Here is a 24,284-nt window from a genome sequence, read left to right as displayed (position 1 = left end):
TACCCCATGTGTGGGGGTAAACCACTGTTTGGGCACACGTTGGGGCTCAGAAGTGAAGTAGTGACTTTTGAAATGCAGACTTTGATGGAATGGTCTGCGGACGTCATGTTGCGTTTGCAGAGCCCCTGGTGTGCCTAAACAGTAGAAACACAAGTGACCCCATTTTGGAAACTAGACCCCCCAAGGAACTTATCTAGATATGTGGTGAGCACTTTGAACCCCCAAGTGCTTCACAGACGTTTACAACGCAGAGCCGTGAAAATAAAAAATCATTTTTCTTTCCTCAAAATGATGTTTTAGCAAGCAATTTTTTTTTATTTTCTCAAGGGTAACAGGAGAAATTGGACCCCAGTAATTGTTGCGCAGTTTGTCCTGAGTATGCTGGTACCCCATATGTGGGGGTAAACCACTGTTTGGGTGCACGTCGGGGCTCGGAAGTGAGGGAGCACCATTTGACTTTTTGAATACAAGATTGGCTGGAATCAATGGTGGCGCCATGTTGCGTTTGGAGACCCCCTGATGTGCCTAAACAGTGGAAATCCCTCAATTCTAACTCCAACACACCCCTAACCCTTATCCCAACCGTAACCCTAATCACAACCCTAACCCCAACACACCCGTAACCCCAACACACCCCTAACCCTAACCACAACCCTAATTCCAACCCAACCCTAGCCCTAAGGCTATGTGCCAACGTTGCGGATTCGTATGAGATTTTTCAGCACCATTTTTGAAAAATCCGCGGGTAAAAGGCACTGCGTTTTACATGCGGATTTACCGCGGATTTCCAGTGTTTTTTGTCCGGATTTCACCTGCGGATTCCTATTGAGGAACAGGTGTAAAACGCTGCGGAATCCGCACAAAGAATTGACATGCTGCGGAAAATACAACGCAGCGCTCCCGCGCGGTATTTTCCACACCATGGGCACAGCGGATTTGGCTTTCCATATGTTTACATGGTACTGTAAACCTGATGGAACTCTGCTGCGGATCCGCAGCGGCCAGTCCGCACCGTGTGCACATAGCCTAATTCTAAAGGTATGTGCACACGCTGCGGAAAACGCTGCGGATCCGCAGCAGTTTCCCATGAGTTTACAGTTCAATGCAAACCTATGGGAAACAAAAATCGCTGTACACATGCTGCAGAAAAACTGCACGGAAACGCAGCGGTTTACATTCCGCAGCATGTCACTTCTTTCTGCGGATTCCGCAGCGGTTTTACAACTGCTCAAATAGAAAATCGCTGTTGTAAAACCGCATTGAAATGAGCAGAAAAAACATGGTAAATCCGCCATAAATCCGCAGCGGTTTAGCACTGCGGATTTATCAAATCCGCAGCGGAAAAATCCGCAGAGGACCAGAATACGTGTGCACATACCGAAACCCTAACCCTAACCCTACCCCTAACCCTACCCCTACCCCTAACCCTAACCCTACCCCTAACCCTAACCCTAACCCTACCCCTACCCCTAACCCTAGTTCTTACCCCAACCTTAGTGGGGAAAAAAAATAATTATTTTTTTTATTGTCCCTACCTATGGCGTTGACAAAGGGGGGGGTGGGGACATTTACTTTTTTTTTTTTATTTTGATCACTGAGATATAACCTATCTCAGTGATCAAAATTCACTCTGGAACGAATCTGCCGGCCGGCAGATTCGGCGGGCGCACTGCACATGCGCCCGCCATTTTGGAAGATGGCGGCGCCCAGGAAAGAAGACGGACGGTCCCCGGGAGGCCAGGTAAGTATAAGGGGGGGGAGATCAGGGCCCGGGGGGGGGGGGCGTCGGAGCACGGGGGGGTGGATCGGAACACGGGGGGGTGGATTGGAGCACGGAGTGGGGGATCGCTGTGCGGGCGGGTGGATCGGAGCACGGGGGGATCGCTGTGTGGGGGGGGATCGCTGTGCGGGGGGAGGGATCGGAGTGCGGGGGGGTTTGATTGGAGCACGGGGGTGTGATTGGAGCACGGGGGGAGCGGGCAGGAGGACGGGGGAGCGGAGCACAGGACCGAGGGGAGCAGACCACAGATCGGGGGGCTGGGGGGGCGATCGGAGGGGTGGGGTGGGTGCACATTAGTGTGTCCAGCCATGGCCGATGATATTGCAGCATCGGCCATGGCTGGATTGTAATATTTCACCATTTTTTTAGGTGAAATATTACAAATCGCTCTGATTGGCAGTTTCACTTTCAACAGCCAATCAGAGCGATCGTAGCCACGAGGGGGTGAAGCCACCCCCCCGGGCTAAACTACCACTCCCCCTGTCCCTGCAGATCGGGTGAAATGGGAGTTAACCCTTTCACCCGATCTGCAGGGACGCGATCTTTCCATGACACATATGCTGCGTCATGGGTCGGAATGGCACCGACTTTCATGACGCAGCATATGCGTCAAAGGTCGGGAAGGGGTTAAAGCTCAATTATCTGTTTCCATCTTCATCATCTGATAAGCTCACTAACTATTCAATATCTCAGCTCCTTTGACAATAGAGATGGACTCATCTGTTGCTAGACCTCCTGTTAAATCCTGGTCAAAAAGTCTACTTATTTATTTCTATTATTTACCTGATGCCAACATATTTTACTGCACTTTACAGACATTGTCATTATGTCTTTGTAACATGGGAAGAAACTCACATACACATTGGGAGAACATACAATTCCCATGTAGATGTTGTCCTTGGTTGGATTTGAACCCTGAGCTGCACAGTAACAAAGTCAATCACTCAGATACCGTGCTGCCCATTTTGGAATGAGATTTATTAAATTAATCTATCAGTAGGTTTTTGTTACCCAAAAAAAACCGGAGGAACCTATGGCCACATCATCTACTCAAGATTTCCCTCTGTGGCTGAGTGCCACGTCTGGCCAGTTTCTGCCCAATCACACCAATATCAGTTTTGGTTAGTCTGTGTAATTAGCCAGCTGATTTGCTGAAATCTGTCTCATTTGCTGGAGTACTGACCTGTTGTACATAACAATCAGTCTGCCGATCACTATGATTGTAGTGTGTAAAAATCATCTAAAAGAAAACTGACCTGCAAAACTATTATAGAGCAGAAAAAAGGTTTCAGTTTAGGAGGATCATAACAGAAATGAAAAAAGGGAATTGGTTGTAGCGTTACAAAATATCTGTGCATAAACGGCTAACTAAGAGCAATGGCATCATCATCAATAAAGATTGATTGGATCAGTCCAAAATCTGTGAGCAAACCATGGTTTATCAGCAAAACGGAGAGCCCCTCTGTAAAGTCAGCCGTACTCTCTACATGACTGTCGGACGAACGATGCTTTAGTCAGTCGTTCGGATGACGGCCATCTAAGCTGACTCTCCCATCCACAGTAGCGCTCGCTCAGCCGAGTGCTCCTATGTGCTCTATGAGAAAGACGCTGACTGACACTTATCTCAGGGAGAACAATGCTATCGTCAGTCCAAAATTGGACTTGCCTGATTAACGTCTCTGCCGACCATGAGTTGGCTAGCGCCCCAATACAGATTACATCGTTGCTACATGTAGGTTCAGCCGACCTATGTCTATGGAAGCCCTAAGGGAGAGTCCCTCTGTGAGGGAGAGCCAATCTGGTGAACTCAATCCATTCGCTAATTAATGTGGCCAATAATATGAATGGCCGACATGTAATCAGGGCTGTGAAGTCGGAGTCGCTGTCCATTTTGGTGGAGTCGGAGTTGGTTTAAAATGGACGGACTCCGACTCCTAAAATATACAATCAATTGGGTTCAGTATAGGATGTGTTGTAAATGTTTTCATGATAATTTGGGAAAGTGATGACATGTCCTACAAATGTCTGTTCTCTTCCTGATCTAAGGATCTGGGCTTTTAGTTGAGATGAATCTGTGCTGCACTTTATGCACATGCTCAGTAGTGAGGCAATGCTGTGGAGATCAATCTGTGCTGCACTTTATGCACATGCTCAGTAGTGACCTGTGCTGTGGAGTCAGGGAAATTGAGGAGTTGGAGGTTTGGCTTACTGACTCTAGAGCCTTGCACGTAATGATACATTTTTCCCACTGCACGGCACATGTCTAGCAATGGCTTCTTCTTTGGTGATAAAAGTTTTACTTTACGGAGCTCAATATGTAAATCTAAGAACTTATTTCTACACATAGGTTGTCCTCATGGGACAACTCCTCTGATTCTAACAATGGATCAAGATTTTGACCAACTTGGACTTTTATTAATTTTATACCAAACATCACCCGTCGCACCTCCAGATAAATTCCAGTTCTTCTATCAGTAGCGAGCGAGAACGCTATAGCCAGGCAAGCATAAGAGCATAGCAGAAAGTGACTTGGGTAATTATCTACCAAGCACCTTACCTGTTTTCCATCCAGTGTATAGAGACGCTTCACCACCCCAGAATCCAGCTTTATGGCGTCAGTTATATCAGTGAGAACTTGCTCGAATGAATGGGCTGTTTTCTTGTTGAGGAGAATCCGGACGGCTTTGCGAGGCTTCACACCACTCCTGATGATTGTGACAAGCTTGGGCCTTATAAAATCTTTGTTCTCTCTTCCTTCCGAGGTGCTCGGCTTAGGGGTAGCCAGAGGTTGCACTGAGCGAGGGCTACCACTTGTCTTCACATTCACAGACCAGTTGGGGTTTACATTCTTTGTGTACTCCAGTTTTTTAAATGGCTCAATAGATCCACAAACATAACTTTCACCTTAATGAAAAGTGAAAAAAAAAATTGTTTTAGTGCAGTAGACCAAAACAAAAGTCTCTTCTTTCCTAGAACCAAACCTACTCTTGTCCATGGGTTGTGTCTGGTTTTGCAGCGCAGCACCAGTAAGGCCAGGTTCACGTCACCTCTATGCCCCCCATTCATGACCATGTCTGGGAAAATGGAAGAGCTATTAACTTCAAACTTGGTCCAAAATAACAAACTGGTGGTGTCTGTCATTATAGCCAGACACAATAGTATAGATGATTGGGGGCCACAAGCCCTATTATGCTTGCCTTAAAGGGAATTTGTCACCAGGTTTCCCTTGTATAATCCATTGCCACCCACTCTTGGAAATGTCCCTACAACTACTTTGTATAAACCCCATGTTCTTCACAAACATTATAAAAAAAGCCTTATACATACTAATGGGTGGCGCTGTATACTGTGGGTGCAGAGACCATGCTTGGCGCAACCTCTGTGCCAGCAATTGTCTCCACTTTTACTGATGTGAATGACATCTCCTACGTCATCCACGTGGCCTGTCTGACGCAGGAAGTTGCTCTGCTAGATCATAGCTGTGAAGGCAAGAGTTTTGTACGAGCTGTGTGGATGAAGTAGATGATCAATCAAAGGCGGAGGAGCAGTGACTGCCGGCACAGAAAGGCATCGGGTACTGCCGAACTACACACATTGGCAAACCGTGTGGGACAAATGTAAAAGATATTTTGGGAGGTATGTGGTGCAAATGAGTATATAAAAAGAGGGCTAAGAGGTGGTGGCAATGCATGATATATGGAAAAGCTGGCGACAGCTTCTCTTTAAATGTACTCATATCACCTGTAGGCAGTAGTGATGAGCAAGCGTGCTCGGATAAGGTGTTATGGAGCATGCTTGGGTGCTAACCGAGTGACTTAGTCGTGCTTAAAAAATATGTTCAATTCACCGTGGCCGCATGTCTCGTGGCTGTTCGACAATCACAACACATGCAGGGATTTCCTGTTTGTTCGAACAGCCACGAGACATGCAGGGACTCAACACTTATTAGTCGAGCTCGCCGAAGTCACTCGGTTAGCACCCGAGAATGCACCATAACACCTTATCCGACCACGTTCACTCATCACTAGTAGGCAGTAATACAGTCATTATTGTGTTCATCCTATAGTTTAGAAAGAAAATCAAGTCAGAGTTTTCACTTGTCTTACTACTCCTTACGTTCTAGATTCTAGAATGTAGAACCAGGATCCTTCTTTCCTCACTTGCCTGGTAATCATCTATTTTATAGGACTCTGAACATAGCCATACTCCCGTTAAAGAAAATTTATGATCAGTTGCAGACAGATTTATTACATTACAACTATGTCTGCACTAAAACAGCTGTTCTAGTGTACCAAGCATGAAGACGGCTTTTTGTAGGAGAAGATTGGAATTAATTACTTTACAAGACGGAGATTTAAATCCACCTGTTATAATGGAAACTTAGACCAATGGCGGCACATAACGAAAATAAAACTTCAAAAGATTTTGCAAGGATTTAACTGCGAGATGAGTGACATCTACTGTAACATGTATCCGTAATAATGGGCTCAGCTGCTTGGCACTATGGGGTTGGAAGAGGGTCCATTTGGGATACTTGGACAGGACTCTCTCTGAAAAAAGCTTGCTATATTATTAAATACCACCCTACCCCCCAAAAAAAAAAAAAAAAATTCAATTAAGTCAATTGCAATCATTTTGAACTATTATTGCCATATATTTTACTAGGAAAAAAAGAAAACCTCATTTGTCTAAAGCCTCTGGGACACCAGCAATATAAAATGTGAATGTACAAACTAGTATAGAAAAAATCACTTTACTACTCGCATATAGGGGCAGAATATATTAGCGACACAGACGCTACAAAACCTGCAGTAAATATGCTGAATATGCCAGTGACTTGCCCACACTGACCCCCAAAAATAGACATGCTGGAGATCAGGTACGGGTAAGAATAAAATATGGACATTGGAGCATAGCCTTTAAAATGCAGAGGGGGTTGTTGTTCATATAGTGCAAACAAAGCCTTGAAGGCGCCTTGCCACATGCGAGGGCGCACCGCTATACACAGGAAAAGTGATCACTGACACCTGGTGAGTTTGGTGGACTTATATGAAAATGGCTGTACAACCCTCAAAACTAAAGGGAACTTGTTATGTAAAAAAAAAATTAACTTGCAGATATGGGGTTAACCTGCAGGTTAATAACGATCTAAAGCTGCCCGACACCAGCACTGAGAGCCCCTCTGTCGGGTGGAAATTAACTTTATTCCTACCGGCAGACTCAGGCTTTCAGTCATAAAGATGTGGCTTCAGTCACCGCTCGGCTATTACTGCACCCCCCGCACTGACTGACAGCTCGCTCAGCATTAGAGCCAACAGTCGATCAGTGCTGTGGCAGTTACAGCCATCGCTCACTATGTACTGAGCGGTGACTGAAGCCAAGTCGGCCCACCCCTATGACTGAAAACCGGGGGCTGCAGGGAGGAATAAAGTTGATTTCCTCCCAGCAGTGGGACTCTCGGTGAGGCGGCCGCACGGCTTCAGAACGCTAATAACTTTCAGATTAACCTCATCTCTTTTTTTTTTACATGACTGGTTCACTTTAACAAGGATCTTATGAGTCCGGCTGCAGCTGGACTCAAAAAATCCTCATTTTAAAGAAGAAAATCTCATTCAAATGTTTATTTCATAATGCCTCTTAATTACTCGTGTAAGGATGTGTAAATTCATTAAAATATTTACCGATTGCCGTAGTCTTCGTTTTCCAGAGCCGTTCTGCCATGCTGTGGGGTCAGTGCTACTTCTATCAATGTAGAGAACAAAATGAGGCTCCATAGATTTACACTAGTCTGTTTCCAGGCTATGTGGGGCAGATGACCAGTGCTGCTCTGGGAACAGCGGAAGATGGCAATCAAAAGTATTTTAATGCACTTACACATCATTTCTAGTATACTTACGAGGGATCGCGAAATAATAATTGTGATCAGACATCTTGTTTAATATTAGACAGTGAAGCTTTTTTAAAGGATTATACATTCTGACATTGACCTTCATAGGAAGCATACCAGCCTCATCAGGTCTAAGTAATCTATTTAATAATTTTTTTTCAGTTTATAGTGTGAAGTCTGGTGACAGATCCCGTTAATGCATTGTATGTGATGTGTAGGGTTTAGCATTCTGCTGTGATATTTATCTACTTACTAAACAAAATCCCATTTTTACTACATGTTAGTAAGAATGGAAAAGGTCTAAACCTGGCCATAAACTTTCGATAACTCTAAGGCCGGCGTCACACTTGCGAGTTTTACGGACGTAAGAGCGCAGAAACTACGTCCGTAAAACTCGCAAAAAATACGGCACAATTATTCTCTATGCCCCTGCTCCTATCTGCCGTATTTTACTGATCAGTATTATACGGCTTTCTACGGCCGTAGAAAATCGCAGCATGCTGCGTTTGTCACCGTATTGCGCAAATAAAACGCCAATGAAAGTCTATGGAAGCCCCAAAAATACGGATTCCACACGGACCAGCAGTGTGACTTGCGAGAAATACGCAGCGCTGTTACAGAGAAAAGCCGGTAATTCAGTGCGGTGTACAGTAAAATCACACTGACAGCTTACAGTAGAATAGGTAGAATAAATGTGTACACATAGAATAGGTATATATATATATATATATATATATATGTCAGTGAGACACATATATGTATATATATTCTTACTACATACAGCCGCGATATAGCAAAAAGCCGGTAATTCAATTACCGGCTTTTGCTTTCTCCTTCCTAAAACCCGACATGATATGAGACCTGGTTTACATACAGTAAACCATCTCATATCACCATTTTTTTTGCATAATCCACACTACTAATATTAGTAGTGTGTATATGCAAAATTTGGCCGTTCTAGCTCTTAAAATAAAGGGTTAAATGGCGGGAAAAATTGGCGTGGGCTCCCGCGCAATTTTCTCCGCCAGAGTAGTAAAGCCAGTGACTGAGGGCAGATATTAATAGCCTGGAGAGGGTCCATGGTTATTGCCCCCCCCTTGGCTAAAAACATCTTCTCCCAGCCACCCCAGAAAAGGCACATCTGGAAGATGCGCCTATTCTGGCACTTGGCCACTCTCTTCCCATTCCCGTGTAGCGGTGGGATATGGGGTAATGAAGGGTTAATGCCACCTTGCTATTGTAAGGTGACATTAAGCCTAATTAATAATGGAGAGGCGTCAATTATGACACCTATCCATTATTAATCCAATTGAATGAAAGGGTTAAAAAAAACACACACACATTATTAAAAATTATTTTAATGAAATAAAAACAAAGGTTGTTGTAATATTTTATTTAACGCCCAATCCAATCACTGAAGACCCTCGTTCTGTAAAAGAAAAAACATAATAAACCAACAATATACTTACCTTCCGCAGATCTGTAAAGTCCAACGATGTAAATCCTTCTGAAGGGGTTAAAACAGTTTGCAGCAAGGAGTTCCGCTAATGCAGGCTGCTCCTTGCTGCAAAACCCGGGGAATGAAGCTAAATATAGGTCAATGATCTATATTTAGCTTCATTTGCGGTGAGGCGCCCTCTGCTGGTTGTTCCTAGATCGTGGGAACTTACCTAGAAAGCTCCCAGGCTTTCTAGGAAAGTTCCCACGATCTATGAACAGCCAGCAGAGGGCGCCTCACCGCAAATGAAGCTAAATATAGATCATTGACCTATATTTAGCTTCATTCCCCGGGGTTTTGCAGCAAGGAGCAGCCTACATTAGTGGAACTCCTTGCTGCAAACTGTTTTAACCCCTTCAGAAGGATTTACATCGTTGGACTTTACAGATCTGCGGAAGGTAAGTATATTGTTGGTTTATTATGTTTTTTCTTTTACAGAATGAGGGTCTTCAGTGATTGGATTGGGCGTTAAATAAAATATTACAACAACCTTTGTTTTTATTTCATTAAAATAATTTTTAATAATGTGTGTGTGTTTTTTTTAACCCTTTCATTCAATTGGATTAATAATGGATAGGTGTCATAATTGACGCCTCTCCATTATTAATTAGGCTTAATGTCACCTTACAATAGCAAGGTGGCATTAACCCTTCATTACCCCATATCCCACCGCTACACGGGAATGGGAAGAGAGTGGCCAAGTGCCAGAATAGGCGCATCTTCCAGATGTGCCTTTTCTGGGGTGGCTGGGGGCAGGTGTTTTTAGCCAGGGGGGGGGGCCAATAACCGTGGACCCTCTCCAGGCTATTAATATCTGCCCTCAGTCACTGGCTTTACCACTCTGGCGGAGAAAATTGCGCGGGAGCCCACGCCAATTTTTTCCGCCATTTAACCCTTTATTTTAAGAGCTAGAACGGCCAAATTTTGCATATATACACTACTAACATTAGTAGTGTGGATTATGCAAAAAAAATGGGGATATGAGATGGTTTACTGTATGTAAACCATGTCTCATATCATGTCGGGTTTTAGGAAGGAGAAAGCAAAAGCCGGTAATTGAATTACCGGCTTTTTGCTATCTCGCGCTGTATGAAGGAATAATATATATATATATATATATGTGTCTACTGACATATATATATATATATAGACAGTATATATGTGTTTTTTTTTAACACATGGATCCCTTGTATAGCCGTATGTCGGTTTGGCAAGCCTGCGATAAAAACACGCAGTACGGCTGCCATACGGATTACATACGGAGGATGCCATGCGCAAAAAACGGTGACACACCCTGCCTACGGAGGAGCTACGGACCACTATTTTCGGGACTTTTCAGCGTATAACGGCCATAATATACGGACCGTATTTGCATACGCTGAGTGTGACGCCGGCCTTAGTCAAATGGCTGACAGCTATTCCTTCAGATACCCTTATATACAAGTACACTCGGTCCAAGCAAGTGTATAGCTGACATTCGGATTCAACGTGCCCAAACCTTCTTTCCTCTAACATCTATTGTCAGGGCTAAATGGCGAAGCACAGTAGATGGCTGAATAAAGAACAGTAAGTCAACATTAATTTAATGTGTCTCACCCATCAGGTCCATGGCAGAAGAAAACAATAAAAGTGCAATGCTTCTTCTGACAAGCTGGTGGTCTCAGAGGTTGGAATCAGAATGATTTATTATGGTTTTATAATGTGTCCATAAAAATATTGTCTGTGATTTTTTGAAAAACTGTTCCGAAAAATAAAAAGTCAAGTTGGCCACCCCAGGTTGGAGCCATACCTATAAGAAGTGACCTGTGGTTTTGCCTTTCATGTTTGACAAGGGACATCTGCTCCAGACCTTCCTAAAACTCATTCATATCCTCCGCTCTACAGGCCATTATAACCCGCCCATGTTTTCATCTTCACAGCCCTGTACAGAAGCGCAGTCATTTTCCAGTTATTTAAGCACAAACTATGTCTGCGAGCTCATTTATACTGGTCTAATTTAGCTAAAGAAGGCAGATGAGATCTGGAGGATTTCTGCTTTACTGCACAATCTCACTTTTAGGGGGAAAAACTGGCACAATCTTTAATAACAGCTCCTGATTCAGAAAGGCAAGGACAAGGGAAGCAAATTGTGGCCGTGTTATTGCCTGCGCTGCCCCGAATCTGAGATTTACTCTCCAGACTGACATGGTCTTCATTATACTAAAAATGGCACCTGGTCATTACCATGTGGAGAACGGACCAGAGGAAGCATCGAAATGGCCGGGGAGCGACAACTCGGCTCCTGGTGGCACACATCTGGAGAACAAGGGTGTGAGATTCTGCATTATGCTGAATTTCCACTTTTCCTGAGTCATTTGCCCCTTTTTATTTGCCTTTGTATTTGCCCCTTATTCTCTATACGTTTGAGCCACTTTTTATATTTTCTTTCTTTTTTTAAGGGAATATGTCACCAGGATTTTACTAGCCCATCTGAGAGCAGCATTATATAGGGACCCTGGTTCTAGAAATGTATAATTTACTAGGTTGATGGTTGCAGTTTTCTCCAGCAGATCTAGCAGTTCTCTTAATGCTGAGCTGTGTATAACTCCGCCCACATCACTGATTGGCAGATTTCTGCCTATACACAGAAAGCTGCCAATCAGTGGTGGGGGGCGTGTTTGGACTACATGGCAGCAGGTTTACTAGTCCTCTAATGATAATCTTTTGCTGATAAAACATTGATTTTATCAAAACTATAGCAAGCTGCCTATTAAGTGACACATTTCTGGAATCAGGGTCTCTTTCTCTACATTATGCTGCTCTCAGATTAGGTGGTAAAAACCTTGTGATGGATTCCCTTTAAGTCTTTTTCTTTGACAATTTTGCTTATCCAAATGTTTTAGACAGATTCATGAAATGCCACATTTACCAAAAGTCAAATTTTTTGGCGCATTTCACTCCTATCCCTGCCTGGAGAAGTTTTCAATTCAGTGCATTTTTGCGATCTTTTTAAAGGATTTGTAACTTTTGGTGCTAAAAAACTGGTTGCAAAAACTGGTTAAAGAATAGAAAAAAAATGTTGGACTTTTGCGGCAAATTCATGAACCACATGCGCCATTTTGAAGTATTTGCCCCCAAAACATCAGTGAATACCAAAAGGCAAAAAAAAAGAAAAGTGACTTTGATTCATCATAAATCGTATTGGTTTTGCAGCATTTGTATTTGTATGTGTAGTTCTTTGGATGCATATTTGTATTTTTTTGCTTAGCTCCGGGTCTGGTAAAGTAATTACTGAATTCTAAAGTAACGAATCCATTACTGTACCATTACTTCAGATAACTAAGTAATACCACTGAGTATGTCTAATAGATTTATTAATTAATGCACCAAAGTTTGTTTAAATGGTCACTGATGTGGAGTTCTTGAACCTATAGGGCTGGCAGAATGCTGATGAAGATGGAAAGTTACAGCGCATGAGAATTGGGACATTTTTGGACATCTTGGATTGGTATGTGCACCAAAAGCATCCTTACCTTCTGGGGTATGACCCTGTTGTTGCTCTGACAGGTACGCTGCTCAGTTTATGCATTAGAACCTCGGTATCAGCAGCATTGATCTGTGTATGATGTGTAGTGTGAAGGGATATTACTGTAGACAGAATGAGGACGGCGTGATACATGATCTTTAATAGGGATTAGATATAAGTTAGTTATAACAGATTATCTAGCACAAATGTTGGTTTTCCGGTATGCTCGTGAGTAATCAACCTATTAAAAAAGTGTGTGCATTCATTAATCATAACTGTCATGATGCGGTGGGAAAGTACAGGACCAAAACCTGATGAAACCTGATGAAATGCACTAGTTTAGTGGATCACATCCCACACTAATGCATGGTTGGAGAATGCTGGAGAAAGGAAGCCACCAAGGTCCTGGTGCCCGAGCGGGCGTAAGGCTAGACCGCCACATCAGTGGCACATGGTAGGTGAGGGCACTGGTTACAGATTTTGTGAAGGCACTCATATCCTTTAAGTTACGCCTCCGCCATCAAATATGAAATAACTGAGGACTTAGCCTAGGCGTAAGCAATCTGACCGCGCCGCAGTCCCATAGAGAATGAACGGAGCGGCGGTCGAGCGCGTTCAATGCTGCTCCATTCTAACTAAGGACCCAAGTGCCCGGGTGTGAGGACCAGTGGGGGTCTCGGAGGTCAGACCTCCACCGATCTGAAAGCTATAGATGATAAAAAGGTAGAGAGGTAAAAAACTGGCAGGAGAAAAAGCACAATAGGGTCTTATCTGGCTATAAGATAGGAGAAAATGGCCGATCGTGCTCACTTGGTCAGGTTGTGCGCTCACAACCACTGAAATAGCTTAGACTGCTGCAGACCCACGGAGAAGGAAACATAGAGAGCTGCAAACAAATGGGTTAAATCTGCGTTGCGGTCAGAAGGACGATGAGGAGACGGGAATCCAGAGCACGCGGGTTATTAGTCAACGCGTTTCGCAGTTTCAACCTTCATCAGGACATTCACTGTGGTTCGTCCTGATGAAGTCTGAAACTTCGAAACGCGTTGACTAATAACCCGCGTGCTCTGGATTCCCGTCTCCTCATCGTCCTTCTGACCGCAACGCAGATTTAACCCATTTATCCCCAGTTCTCAACGCCTTATAGAGTGGAATTTATGTTTCATGGACTCCAGTAGAACTGAACGCGACCTATTGCGATATCAAAGCCTACAAAGACCGCATTCACTTTATTCATTATAATTATTATCATCCTTTACGGAAGGGTTAAATAACTAATTTAGCTCTGCTACACTGGTAATTGCCACTTCAAATGAAAATGGTTTAACGAAAGTGCAGCAATTAGACCCGTGGGTCACAGTCGTTTTAGGAACAAAAGACGCCTGTCCTCACTTCACAGACGTTATTTAGTAATCTGCACAGTCCCAGCAGGTCCAGACCGATCAGCGGTAAATGGCAGCTATGGGCCACGGCACGAGAAAAGCAGCATCGCCATGATTAGCTTTCTTCCTATAACCCCTCCACTTGTTTGTCATCAGCTTCCCATGACTGTTACCCTGAACATAAGTTTTATATTTCTACGTAATATATTTATAATCATAATATTTATTTTATTTTAATTTATTTAACTAATGTATTAATTTGTTATTAATTTAATTCATGTACGGTAATATATATTTAATATTATGTATTTATATATTATATTTATATTTTGTCAGCAAGACCCCCGTGCCGTGTCTGCTGAACTGAAGTTAGATCATTAAACATCCCCTATGGCGTATCATGAAGCCAAGAGTCCTATTTGTCCAGAAGCTGCCACTGTTTTCATGCACTCTTTCTTGTCGTACACTATATTTCATTGGTTAGTTCTTCTGATTGAGCATTCTGCCAGCACTATAGGTTCTGGAGCTTCCATTTCCTAGTTTCCAATGATGCATTACACCTCGTCAGCATTGGCTAAATCCGCTCCTTTCTGTTTTTGCTGTCCACACATGACAGTGAGAAGTGTACAGTGTAAGTGTCCGGCATTTGGAAGTGATTTTTAGGCTGAAAATGGAATGTGCAATCGTATTATTCATTATCAGATGAGTATAATATACTTGGAGTAACAGTGACCATTTAGGCCCTACCAGATCCACCCAGGAAAACCCACAGAAACTTCCAGTTGCCCATTTTGGGACTGGGGCTTATTCACACCTTTTTTCAGATGGTAAAGGAAGAAGCAAAATGTGATACCGACCTTCAGTGAGCTGATCCATGGAAATGATCTTCCTGATTCCGTCCACTGTGTAGATAGTTCTCACTCCCTGGGGCAGATTCACATTATCGGAAAGAGTTCTGGTCAAATCAGCCAGGAGAGCCTCAAAGGATCGGAATCGGTCAGGGGAAATGGCATAGACAATTCCTTTAAAATATCGATCACCGTTGCGATAGAATCGGACTTTCTTCGCCTTCTTCTCTGAACTCAGGGCCTGCAGGGTACGGGTTCGGTAAAAACTGCAGTGGGCACTATGGGTTGGACTTGGTAGCCCATTGGCTCGAGAACTTCTGCTGTACCTTTGCGCTTTATCGCGCTCATCAAAATGTTCAAGCTCCATGTCTCTCCCCAAGGACATCGTAGAGATACCTGCAAAGGGAAAGAAACGTTACTCACCGATGGATTAGAAACTCCTCTGCACAAATACACAGCGATGACGGTCATGTAATGGTTCAAAAACACCGTCCGTGGGCGGCGAGAAAAACGGGTCTCATTAACACCGCTACTATTCTAGTAGCACTGAGCGACTGAGCCGCCTTTTGTTACTTTCATATAGATTTGTTCGAGAACCATTAAGAGCTCAGTTTCTCATTTAGAAATAATGTAATTGAACATAAACACATATTAAAAATAGAAGAAACAATAGAAAAGAAATAAGAAATCCATCAACCATGATTGTTACATACAACGCCTGCTATCCAAACAATTACACGCAGATCTATGGGAGCAACGGGCGGCAAACAATGAATTCGGGGAATCTAATAATAGTGAAACGACTGCATGTTCTACACCGCCAAATATAGATGTGTATATATTGTATACAGCTCGGCACATTACACAAATGAATGAAAGCAAGCTTCAAAGATTCCTAAATAAGATCTTACTAAGAAAACATTTATATATGAGACTATAAAAGCAAATTAATCATGTGTTAAAGGGGATAACCCCTTGTTAATTACAAGCCGGCCTGGTGATAAGATGGTGCCCGCTTATTCAAAATCTCTCATCCCTGAGGAATGCTCGTGTACTAAAGAAACAGAATAGGTAATCTCAGGGGTGGACATATCATTGATCCAACCTGCGCCACCAACCAGGGGCCCACAAGGTAGGGGGGCCCATTTATGCCTCCAAGGCAGGTGCAATTTTGCATTTTTAGGAGATGTTGGGCTGCAAAGGGACCATATATTGTTCTTGCACAGGAGCCCTCTTCTGTCTGTGTTCACCAGTGGGAGGTCTAAAATACGAAATCTCATTTAGAGTTTAAAGGGGTTGTCCAGTCTTAAACCACAAGTCTGCAGTCACTATGCGCTGTGAGAATTCTCCGGTGCCGGAGTCGACAGCTGGCGTTCATGTTACCGCCAGTATATGATTTACATATTTCTAGCCACATTCCGACTTGACTGTATCCAGCCTCACTCGATTCCCCTGCATTGAGCGAGGTCACACATGTCTAGTTGGCATATGACCACATGTATGGAATTTACATTCTTGCGTTCATGAACCCGCCACTACCAGCACCGGCACAAGACTCCTCACAGTGCGCAGCGATGCGAGCATTCACAAGTCTGCAGTCACATAGAGTGACTACAGACTTGTAGCTTAACACCAGACAACCCCTTTAAAGAGCGTCTGTCAGCACAAAATGACTGTACAAACCAAGCATAGGCGCTCGGCGCACCCTAGTTATGGTCAGACGGTTCAGTCCACCTTTCCACCTACTTTTTTTCCATGAATCTTTGCCCTTATTTGGCTCATGTAAAGCCAGAATTGTCGATTGAGGAAGAGGAAAGTGTAGATAGACGAAAAACAAGTAGGTGGGAAGTTGGAGTGAACTGTCTGGCCACAAAAGTGTGCACCGAGTGCTTGAGCTTGGTTTGAACGGTCCTTTTGTGCTCACAATCTTTTGAATGGATTTCCTAAGAAAAGGTTTCTTCGATGATGTCAAGTTACCCTAGTAGTAGAGCATATAAACAGGACAACCACTCTTAGGCCGGAGTCACACTTGCGAGTTCAATGCAAGAAACTTGCGCGGGTCTCTCGCATCAATACCAGGTACTGCCGCCGGCACTTGGGACCAGAGCGTTCAGCTGCATAGAAATCCATGCAGGCTCCGGGTCCCGAGTGCTGGCGGCAGTACCGGGTTTTGATGCGAGAGACTCACGTGAGTTTCTTGCATTGAACTCGCAAGTGTGACCCCGGCCTTATAGTAATGACACAACCTAAACATACAAATATTGTGCAGATCTTTGTAAATTTTGGAATGACATTTGCTGACTGAGCACTACAGAGATACATTAAGACCCCTGCACCTCCCCCCCCACGAGTACAATTGTATGGCTACCCGTGAGCTACAGTATACAGGACAGGTGTATATTCATTATTTATTGTCAACTGTTCTGCATATGTTGTACACACAGCCAGGTATATTGCAGCCAGGTAAGTTGTAGTCTGCAGTGTTTCAGAGGAAACATACTATGAAAAGATGCTGGTGACGTCACTGCTAATGTGACAAAGTTCTCGTCACAGGCCAAATGGATTATCTTCTCGTCGGACACATGAGGAATATGGTGTTTTATTATTTTTTGTCTTTTACAGGTGACATGGGCATCGATGGATTATCTTCTTGTCGGACAGGTGAGGAATATGGTGTTTTATTATTTTTTGTCTATTACAGGTGACATGGGCATCGATGGATTATTTTCTCGTCGGACAGGTGAGGAATATGGTGTTTTATTATTTTATTGTCTTTTATAGGGGACATGGGCATCAATGGATTATCTCGTTGGACAGTTGAGTATAAATTTGCTTTTTTATTTTTCATTTTTAAAACAAATGGGTAAAAGAGGGGTGGAGTGTAGTGATGAGCTAGTATACTCGTTGCTCGGGTTTTCCCCGAGCACGCTCGGGTGGTCTCCAAGTATTTGTGACTGCACGGAGATTTAATTTTAATCGCAGCAGAAGCATGATTTGCGACTGTTAGACAGCCTGAGTACATCTGGGGATTCCCTAGCAACCAGTCAACCCCCACATGTACTCATGCTGTCTAGCAGCCATAAATCATGCAGCTGAGTCAACAAAAACTAAATCTCCGAGCAGTCACAAATATTCAGAGACCACCCGAGCAACGAGTACACTCGCTCATCACTAGTGGAGTGTTTATTTCAAATAAAGGACTTTATTCAGGCTGTATTTTTTTACAATTTGACTATGGGGTTAGTAATGGGGTCATCTTATAGATGCCTCTCCATTACTAACCCCTGGGCTTGATGTCAGCTGCCAATGCCAGCCTATCTATTCTATTCTGACAGGTCACATAGTGATTTTACTGTACATGGCAGATGAAACGTCGGGTTTTCTAGGGGATGGATGCGTAAAAATCAGACGGCACACGCATGACCCATGTGCTGTGCGAATTTTCTTCTCACATCCACTGACTTGCATTGGCCAGTCTCGTCCGATACACGCAGCCAATCGCAACATGCTGAAATTTTTTTTCTGAGTCTGATCTGACCCGAGAAGAAAATCACAGATAAGAAGGGAATCATAGAATAACATTAGTCAGAGTACAATGAGATTTTTTATCGGATTGCGCCTGTCCGTTTTTTACGCAAATGAGTATGAGCCTTTCGTGAGAAAAGCTATGGTTACTAGTCTACAGTGAACCCTATTGACATTTTGTACTTGGGATTCATTATTTCTTCAGAGCCTGAACCAGCCAAAGAATCCTATTGTCCTGTATGTCAGATCAGCCATATACAAGCCCTTCCTTGGCTCCGTACTCTGTACAGCGCATCACTTATGGCCAAATAATTGCTTTCAGTGCCACCTTTCCGACTAATTTATCATCACATGAGTAGCGCTGACACAGGTATATCGCAGTACAAACCAAAGTTGGTGTCGTTAGGCTAATTGTTCTAAATGCACTGATAAAAATTGCTTGTTATGAATTAATGTCAGGATCTGTGATCAGGTGATATAGAGCCAGCCTCGGGCACTGCTGCAGGAGGGATAGGAATAATTTCCCATTTCTAAGTACTAGAATATGCATATATTTGTTACCTACATATAGGATAAGCCCAGCCAATATTTCCAAGGTAGACAAATGTCATATTAAAGCTGTATGGAATTAAAGGGGTTGTCTGATCAAATGATGTTGACGATCTATCCTTAAAATAGGTATAGATATCGCAAAAGAATATTTCAAACTTAACTTTGAACAAATATCAGTCAAAAACATACCCCAAAAAAGTCCCTTACAATGACAGACTGTTACAATTTCTAGAAAAACACACAACAGCCATCCGGATAGTGGTTAAACTCTGATCTAAACATTTACAGGTCATATAGCTGGTGGATTAAAGGGCAATCAATCACCAGTCATAAACATCCAGCATAAATCTAGTGCTCAAAATAAATGGGATCAATCTCAGCAGACTTTTCCATATGGTGTCAGGTCAGCTCTTTAATAGACCAGTTCTGTGACCTATAAATGTTTAGATTATCCCATAACAGAGTTTATCCACTATCCCGGGTGGCTCTTGTGAAGCCAGTTTTTCTAGATATTGTTATTTTTTACTTTTTAGGTGTTTTTTAGACTGATATATATTAACTAGATGGTGGCCTGATTCTAACGCATCGGGTATTCTAGAATATGCATGTCCACATAGTATATTGCCCAGCCACATAGTATATTGCCCAGTCACGCAGTATATTGCCCAGTCACGTAGTATATTGCCCAGCCACATAGTATATTGCCCAGCCACGTAGTATATTGCCCAGTCACATAGTATATTGCCCAACCACATAGTATGTTGCCCAATGACCTAGTATATTGCCCAGTCACGTAGTATATTGCCCAGTGACGTAGTATATTGCCCAGTCACGTAGTATATTGCCCAGTGACGTAGTATATTGCCCAGCCACATAGTATATTGCCCAGTCACGTAGTATATTGCCCAGTCATGTAGTATATTGCCCAGTCACGTAGTATATTGCCCAACCCCGTAGTATATTGCCCAGTCACGTAGTATATTGCCAAGTCACGTAGTATATTGCCCAGTCATGTAGTATATTGCCCAGCCACGTAGTATATTGCCCAACCACGTAGTATATTGCCCAACCACGTAGTATATTGCCTAGTGACCTAGTATATTGCCCAGTCACGTAGTATATTGCCCAGTGACGTAGTATATTGCCCAGCCACGTAGTATATTGCCCAGTTACGTAGTATATTGCCCAGTGACGTAGTATATTGCCCAGCCATGTAGTATATTGCCCAGCCACGTAGTATATTGCCCAGTTACGTAGTATATTGCCCAGTCACATAGTATATTGCCCAGTGACGTAGTATATTGCCCAGCCACGTAGTATACAGCACAGAGCCACGTAGTATATTGCCCCGTGAAATAGTATACAGCACAGAGCCACGTAGTATATTGCCCAGTGAAGTAGTATATTGCCCAGCCACATAGTACAGGTCCTTCTCAAAAAATTAGCATATAGTGTTAAATTTCATTATTTACCATAATGTAATGATTACAATTAAACTTTCATATATTATAGATTCATTATCCAACAACTGAAATTTGTCAGGTCTTTTATTGTTTTAATACTGATGATTTTGGCATACAACTCCTGATAACCCAAAAAACCTGTCTCAATAAATTAGCATATCAAGAAAAGGTTCTCTAAACGACCTATTACCCTAATCTTCTGAATCGACTAATTAACTCTAAACACATGCAAAAGATACCTGAGGCTTTTATAAACTCCCTGCCTGGTTCATTACTCAAAACCCCCATCATGGGTAAGACTAGCGACCTGACAGATGTCAAGAAGGCCATCATTGACACCCTCAAGCAAGAGGGTAAGACCCAGAAAGAAATTTCTCAACAAATAGGCTGTTCCCAGAGTGCTGTATCAAGGCACCTCAATGGTAAGTATGTTGGAAGGAAACAATGTGGCAGAAAACGCTGTACAACGAGAAGAGGAGACCGGACCCTGAGGAAGATTGTGGAGAAGGACCGATTCCAGACCTTGGGGAACCTGAGGAAGCAGTGGACTGAGTCTGGTGTGGAAACATCCAGAGCCACCGTGCACAGGCGTGTGCAGGAAATGGGCTACAGGTGCCGCATTCCCCAGGTAAAGCCACTTTTGAACCATAAACAGCGGCAGAGGCGCCTGACCTGGGCTACAGAGAAGCAGCACTGGACTGTTGCTAAGTGGTCCCAAGTACTTTTTTCTGATGAAAGCAAATTTTGCATGTCATTCGGAAATCAAGGTGCCAGAGTCTGGAGGAAGACTGGGGAGAAGGAAATGCCAAAATGCCTGAAGTCCAGTGTCAAGTACCCACAGTCAGTGATGGTGTGGGGTGCCATGTCAGCTGCTGGTGTTGGTCCACTGTGTTTCATCAAGGGCAGGGTCAATGCAGCTAGCTATCAGGAGATTTTGGAGCACTTCATGCTTCCATCGGCTGAAATGCTTTATGGAGATGAAGATTTCATTTTTCAGCACGACCTGGCACCTGCTCACAGTGCCAAAACCACTGGTAAATGGTTTACTGACCATGGTATTACTGTGCTCAATTGGCCTGCCAACTCTCCTGACCTGAACCCCATAGAGAATCTGTGGGATATTGTGAAGAGAAAGTTGAGAGACGCAAGACCCAACACTCTGGATGAGCTTAAGGCCGCTATTGAAGCATCCTGGGCCTCCATAACATCTCAGCAGTGTCACAGGCTGATTGCCTCCATGCCACGCCGCATTGAAGCAGTCATTTCTGCCAAAGGATTCCCGACCAAGTATTGAGTGCATAACTGAACATTATTATTTGTTGGTTTTTTTGTTTGTTATTAAAAACACTTTTATTTGATTGGATGGGTGAAATATGCTAATTTATTGAGACAGGTTTTTTGGGTTATCAGGAGTTGTATGCCAAAATCATCAGTATTAAAACAATAAAAGACCTGACAAATTTCAGTTGGTGGATAATGAATCTATAATATATGAAAGTTTAATTGTAATCATTACATTATGGTAAATAATGAAATTTAACACTATATGCTAATTTTTTGAGAAGGACCTGTATATTGCCCAGTCACGTAGTATATTGCCCAGCCACGTAGTATATTGCCCAGTCACGTAGTATATTGCCCAGTCACATAGTATATTGTCCAGCCACGTAGTATATTGTCCAGCCACGTAGTATATTGTCCAGACACGTAGTATATTGTCCAGCCACGTAGTATACTGCCTAGACACGTAGTATATTGCCCAGTAACGTAGTATATTGCCCAGTCACGTAGTATATTGCCCAGTCACGTAATATATTGTCCAGCCACGTAGTATATTGCCCAGTCACGTAGTATATTGTCCAGCCACGTAGCATATTGCCCAGTAACGTAGTATATTGCCCAGTCACGTAGTATATTGTCCAGCCACGTAGTATATTGTCCAGCCACGTAGTATATTGTCCAGACACGTAGTATATTGTCCAGCCACGTAGTATATTGCCTAGACACGTAGTATATTGCCCAGTAACGTAGTATATTGCCCAGTCACGTAGTATATTGCCCAGTCACGTAGTATATTGTCCAGCCACGTAGTATATTGCCCAGTCACGTAGTATATTGTCCAGCCACGTAGTATATTGCCCAGTCACGTAGTATATTGTCCAGCCACGTAGTATATTGTCCAGCCACGTAGTATATTGCCCAGACACGTAGTATATTGCCCAGTAACGTAGTATATTGCCCAGTCACGTAGTATATTGCCCAGTCACGTAGTATATTGTCCAGCCACGTAGTATATTGCCCAGTCACGTAGTATATTGTCCAGCCATGTAGTATATTGCCCAGTCACGTAGTATATTGTCCAGCCACGTAGTATATTGCCCAGTCACGTAGTATATTGTCCAGCCACGTAGTATATTGTCCAGCCACGTAGTATATTGCCCAGACACGTAGTATTTTGACCAGTAACGTAGTATATTGCCCAGTAACGTAGTATATTGTCCAGCCACGTAGTATATTGCCCAGTCACGTAGTATATTGCCCAGACACGTAGTATATTGCCAAGTTACGTAGTATATTGCCCAGTCACGTAGCATATTGCCCAGTGACATAGTATATTGCCCAGCCACGTAGTATATTGCCCAGTGACATAGTATATTGCCCAGCCACGTAGTATATTGCCCAGTGACATAGTATATTGCCCAGTCACGTAGTATATTGCCCAGTCACGTAGTATATTGCCCAGTCGCGTAGTATATTGCCCAGTGACGTAGTATACAGCACAGAGCCACGTAGTATATTGCACAGCGACGTAGTATATTGCCCAGCCACGTATGTTACAGGTTAAAAAATAAACATATACTCACCTTCCGAGGGAGCCCTTGTAGTCATGTCGCCTGTGTGCAGTGCACTCGGCAGCTTCCGGTCCCAGGATTGGTAGCGAAGTTACGTAGTATATTGCCCAGTCACATAGTATATTGTCCAGCCACGTAGTATATTGTCCAGCCACGTAGTATATTGTCCAGACACGTAGTATATTGTCCAGCCACGTAGTATATTGCCTAGACACGTAGTATATTGCCCAGTAACGTAGTATATTGCCCAGTCACGTAGTATATTGCCCAGTCACGTAGTATATTGCCCAGTAACGTAGTATATTGCCCAGTCACGTAGTATATTGTCCAGCCACGTAGTATATTGTCCAGCCACGTAGTATATTGCCCAGTCACGTAGTATATTGTCCAGCCACGTAGTATATTGCCCAGACACGTAGTATATTGCCCAGTAACGTAGTATATTGCCCAGTCACGTAGTATATTGCCCAGTCACGTAGTATATTGTCCAGCCACGTAGTATATTGCCCAGTCACGTAGTATATTGTCCAGCCATGTAGTATATTGCCCAGTCACGTAGTATATTGTCCAGCCACGTAGTATATTGCCCAGTCACGTAGTATATTGTCCAGCCACGTAGTATATTGTCCAGCCACGTAGTATATTGCCCAGACACGTAGTATTTTGACCAGTAACGTAGTATATTGCCCAGTAACGTAGTATATTGTCCAGCCACGTAGTATATTGCCCAGTCACGTAGTATATTGCCCAGACACGTAGTATATTGCCAAGTTACGTAGTATATTGCCCAGTCACGTAGCATATTGCCCAGTGACATAGTATATTGCCCAGCCACGTAGTATATTGCCCAGTGACGTAGTATATTGCCCAGTGACATAGTATATTGCCCAGTCACGTAGTATATTGCCCAGTCACGTAGTATATTGCCCAGTGACGTAGTATATTGCCCAGCCACGTAGTATACAGCACAGAGCCACGTAGTATATTGCCCG

The 24,284-nt window shown here is 43.3% G+C and overlaps 1 protein-coding gene across 5 annotated transcripts in view; it reads right to left on the bottom strand.

Annotated features, from left to right (window-relative positions):
• Positions 1 to 24,284, bottom strand: part of DCLK1 (doublecortin like kinase 1) — a 560,719-nt gene that overhangs the window by 450,765 nt on the left and 85,670 nt on the right. For all 5 annotated transcript variants that reach the window (XM_069758966.1, XM_069758968.1, XM_069758965.1 and 2 more), the window contains exons 2-3: positions 14,910 to 15,296; positions 4,338 to 4,684 (exon numbers count right to left, since the gene is read on the bottom strand). In XM_069758966.1, the coding sequence (XP_069615067.1) occupies positions 4,338 to 4,684; positions 14,910 to 15,285 (723 nt within the window). In that variant the 5' untranslated portion in view covers positions 15,286 to 15,296. The remainder of the gene's footprint in view (positions 1 to 4,337; positions 4,685 to 14,909; positions 15,297 to 24,284) is intronic.

This window comes from Ranitomeya imitator, chromosome 3, assembly GCF_032444005.1.
Source record: "Ranitomeya imitator isolate aRanImi1 chromosome 3, aRanImi1.pri, whole genome shotgun sequence".
NCBI classification, from domain to species: Eukaryota; Metazoa; Chordata; class Amphibia; order Anura; family Dendrobatidae; genus Ranitomeya; species Ranitomeya imitator.
The sequence above is the reverse complement of the archived record's forward strand: the minus strand, read 5'-3'. Positions and strand labels throughout refer to the sequence as shown.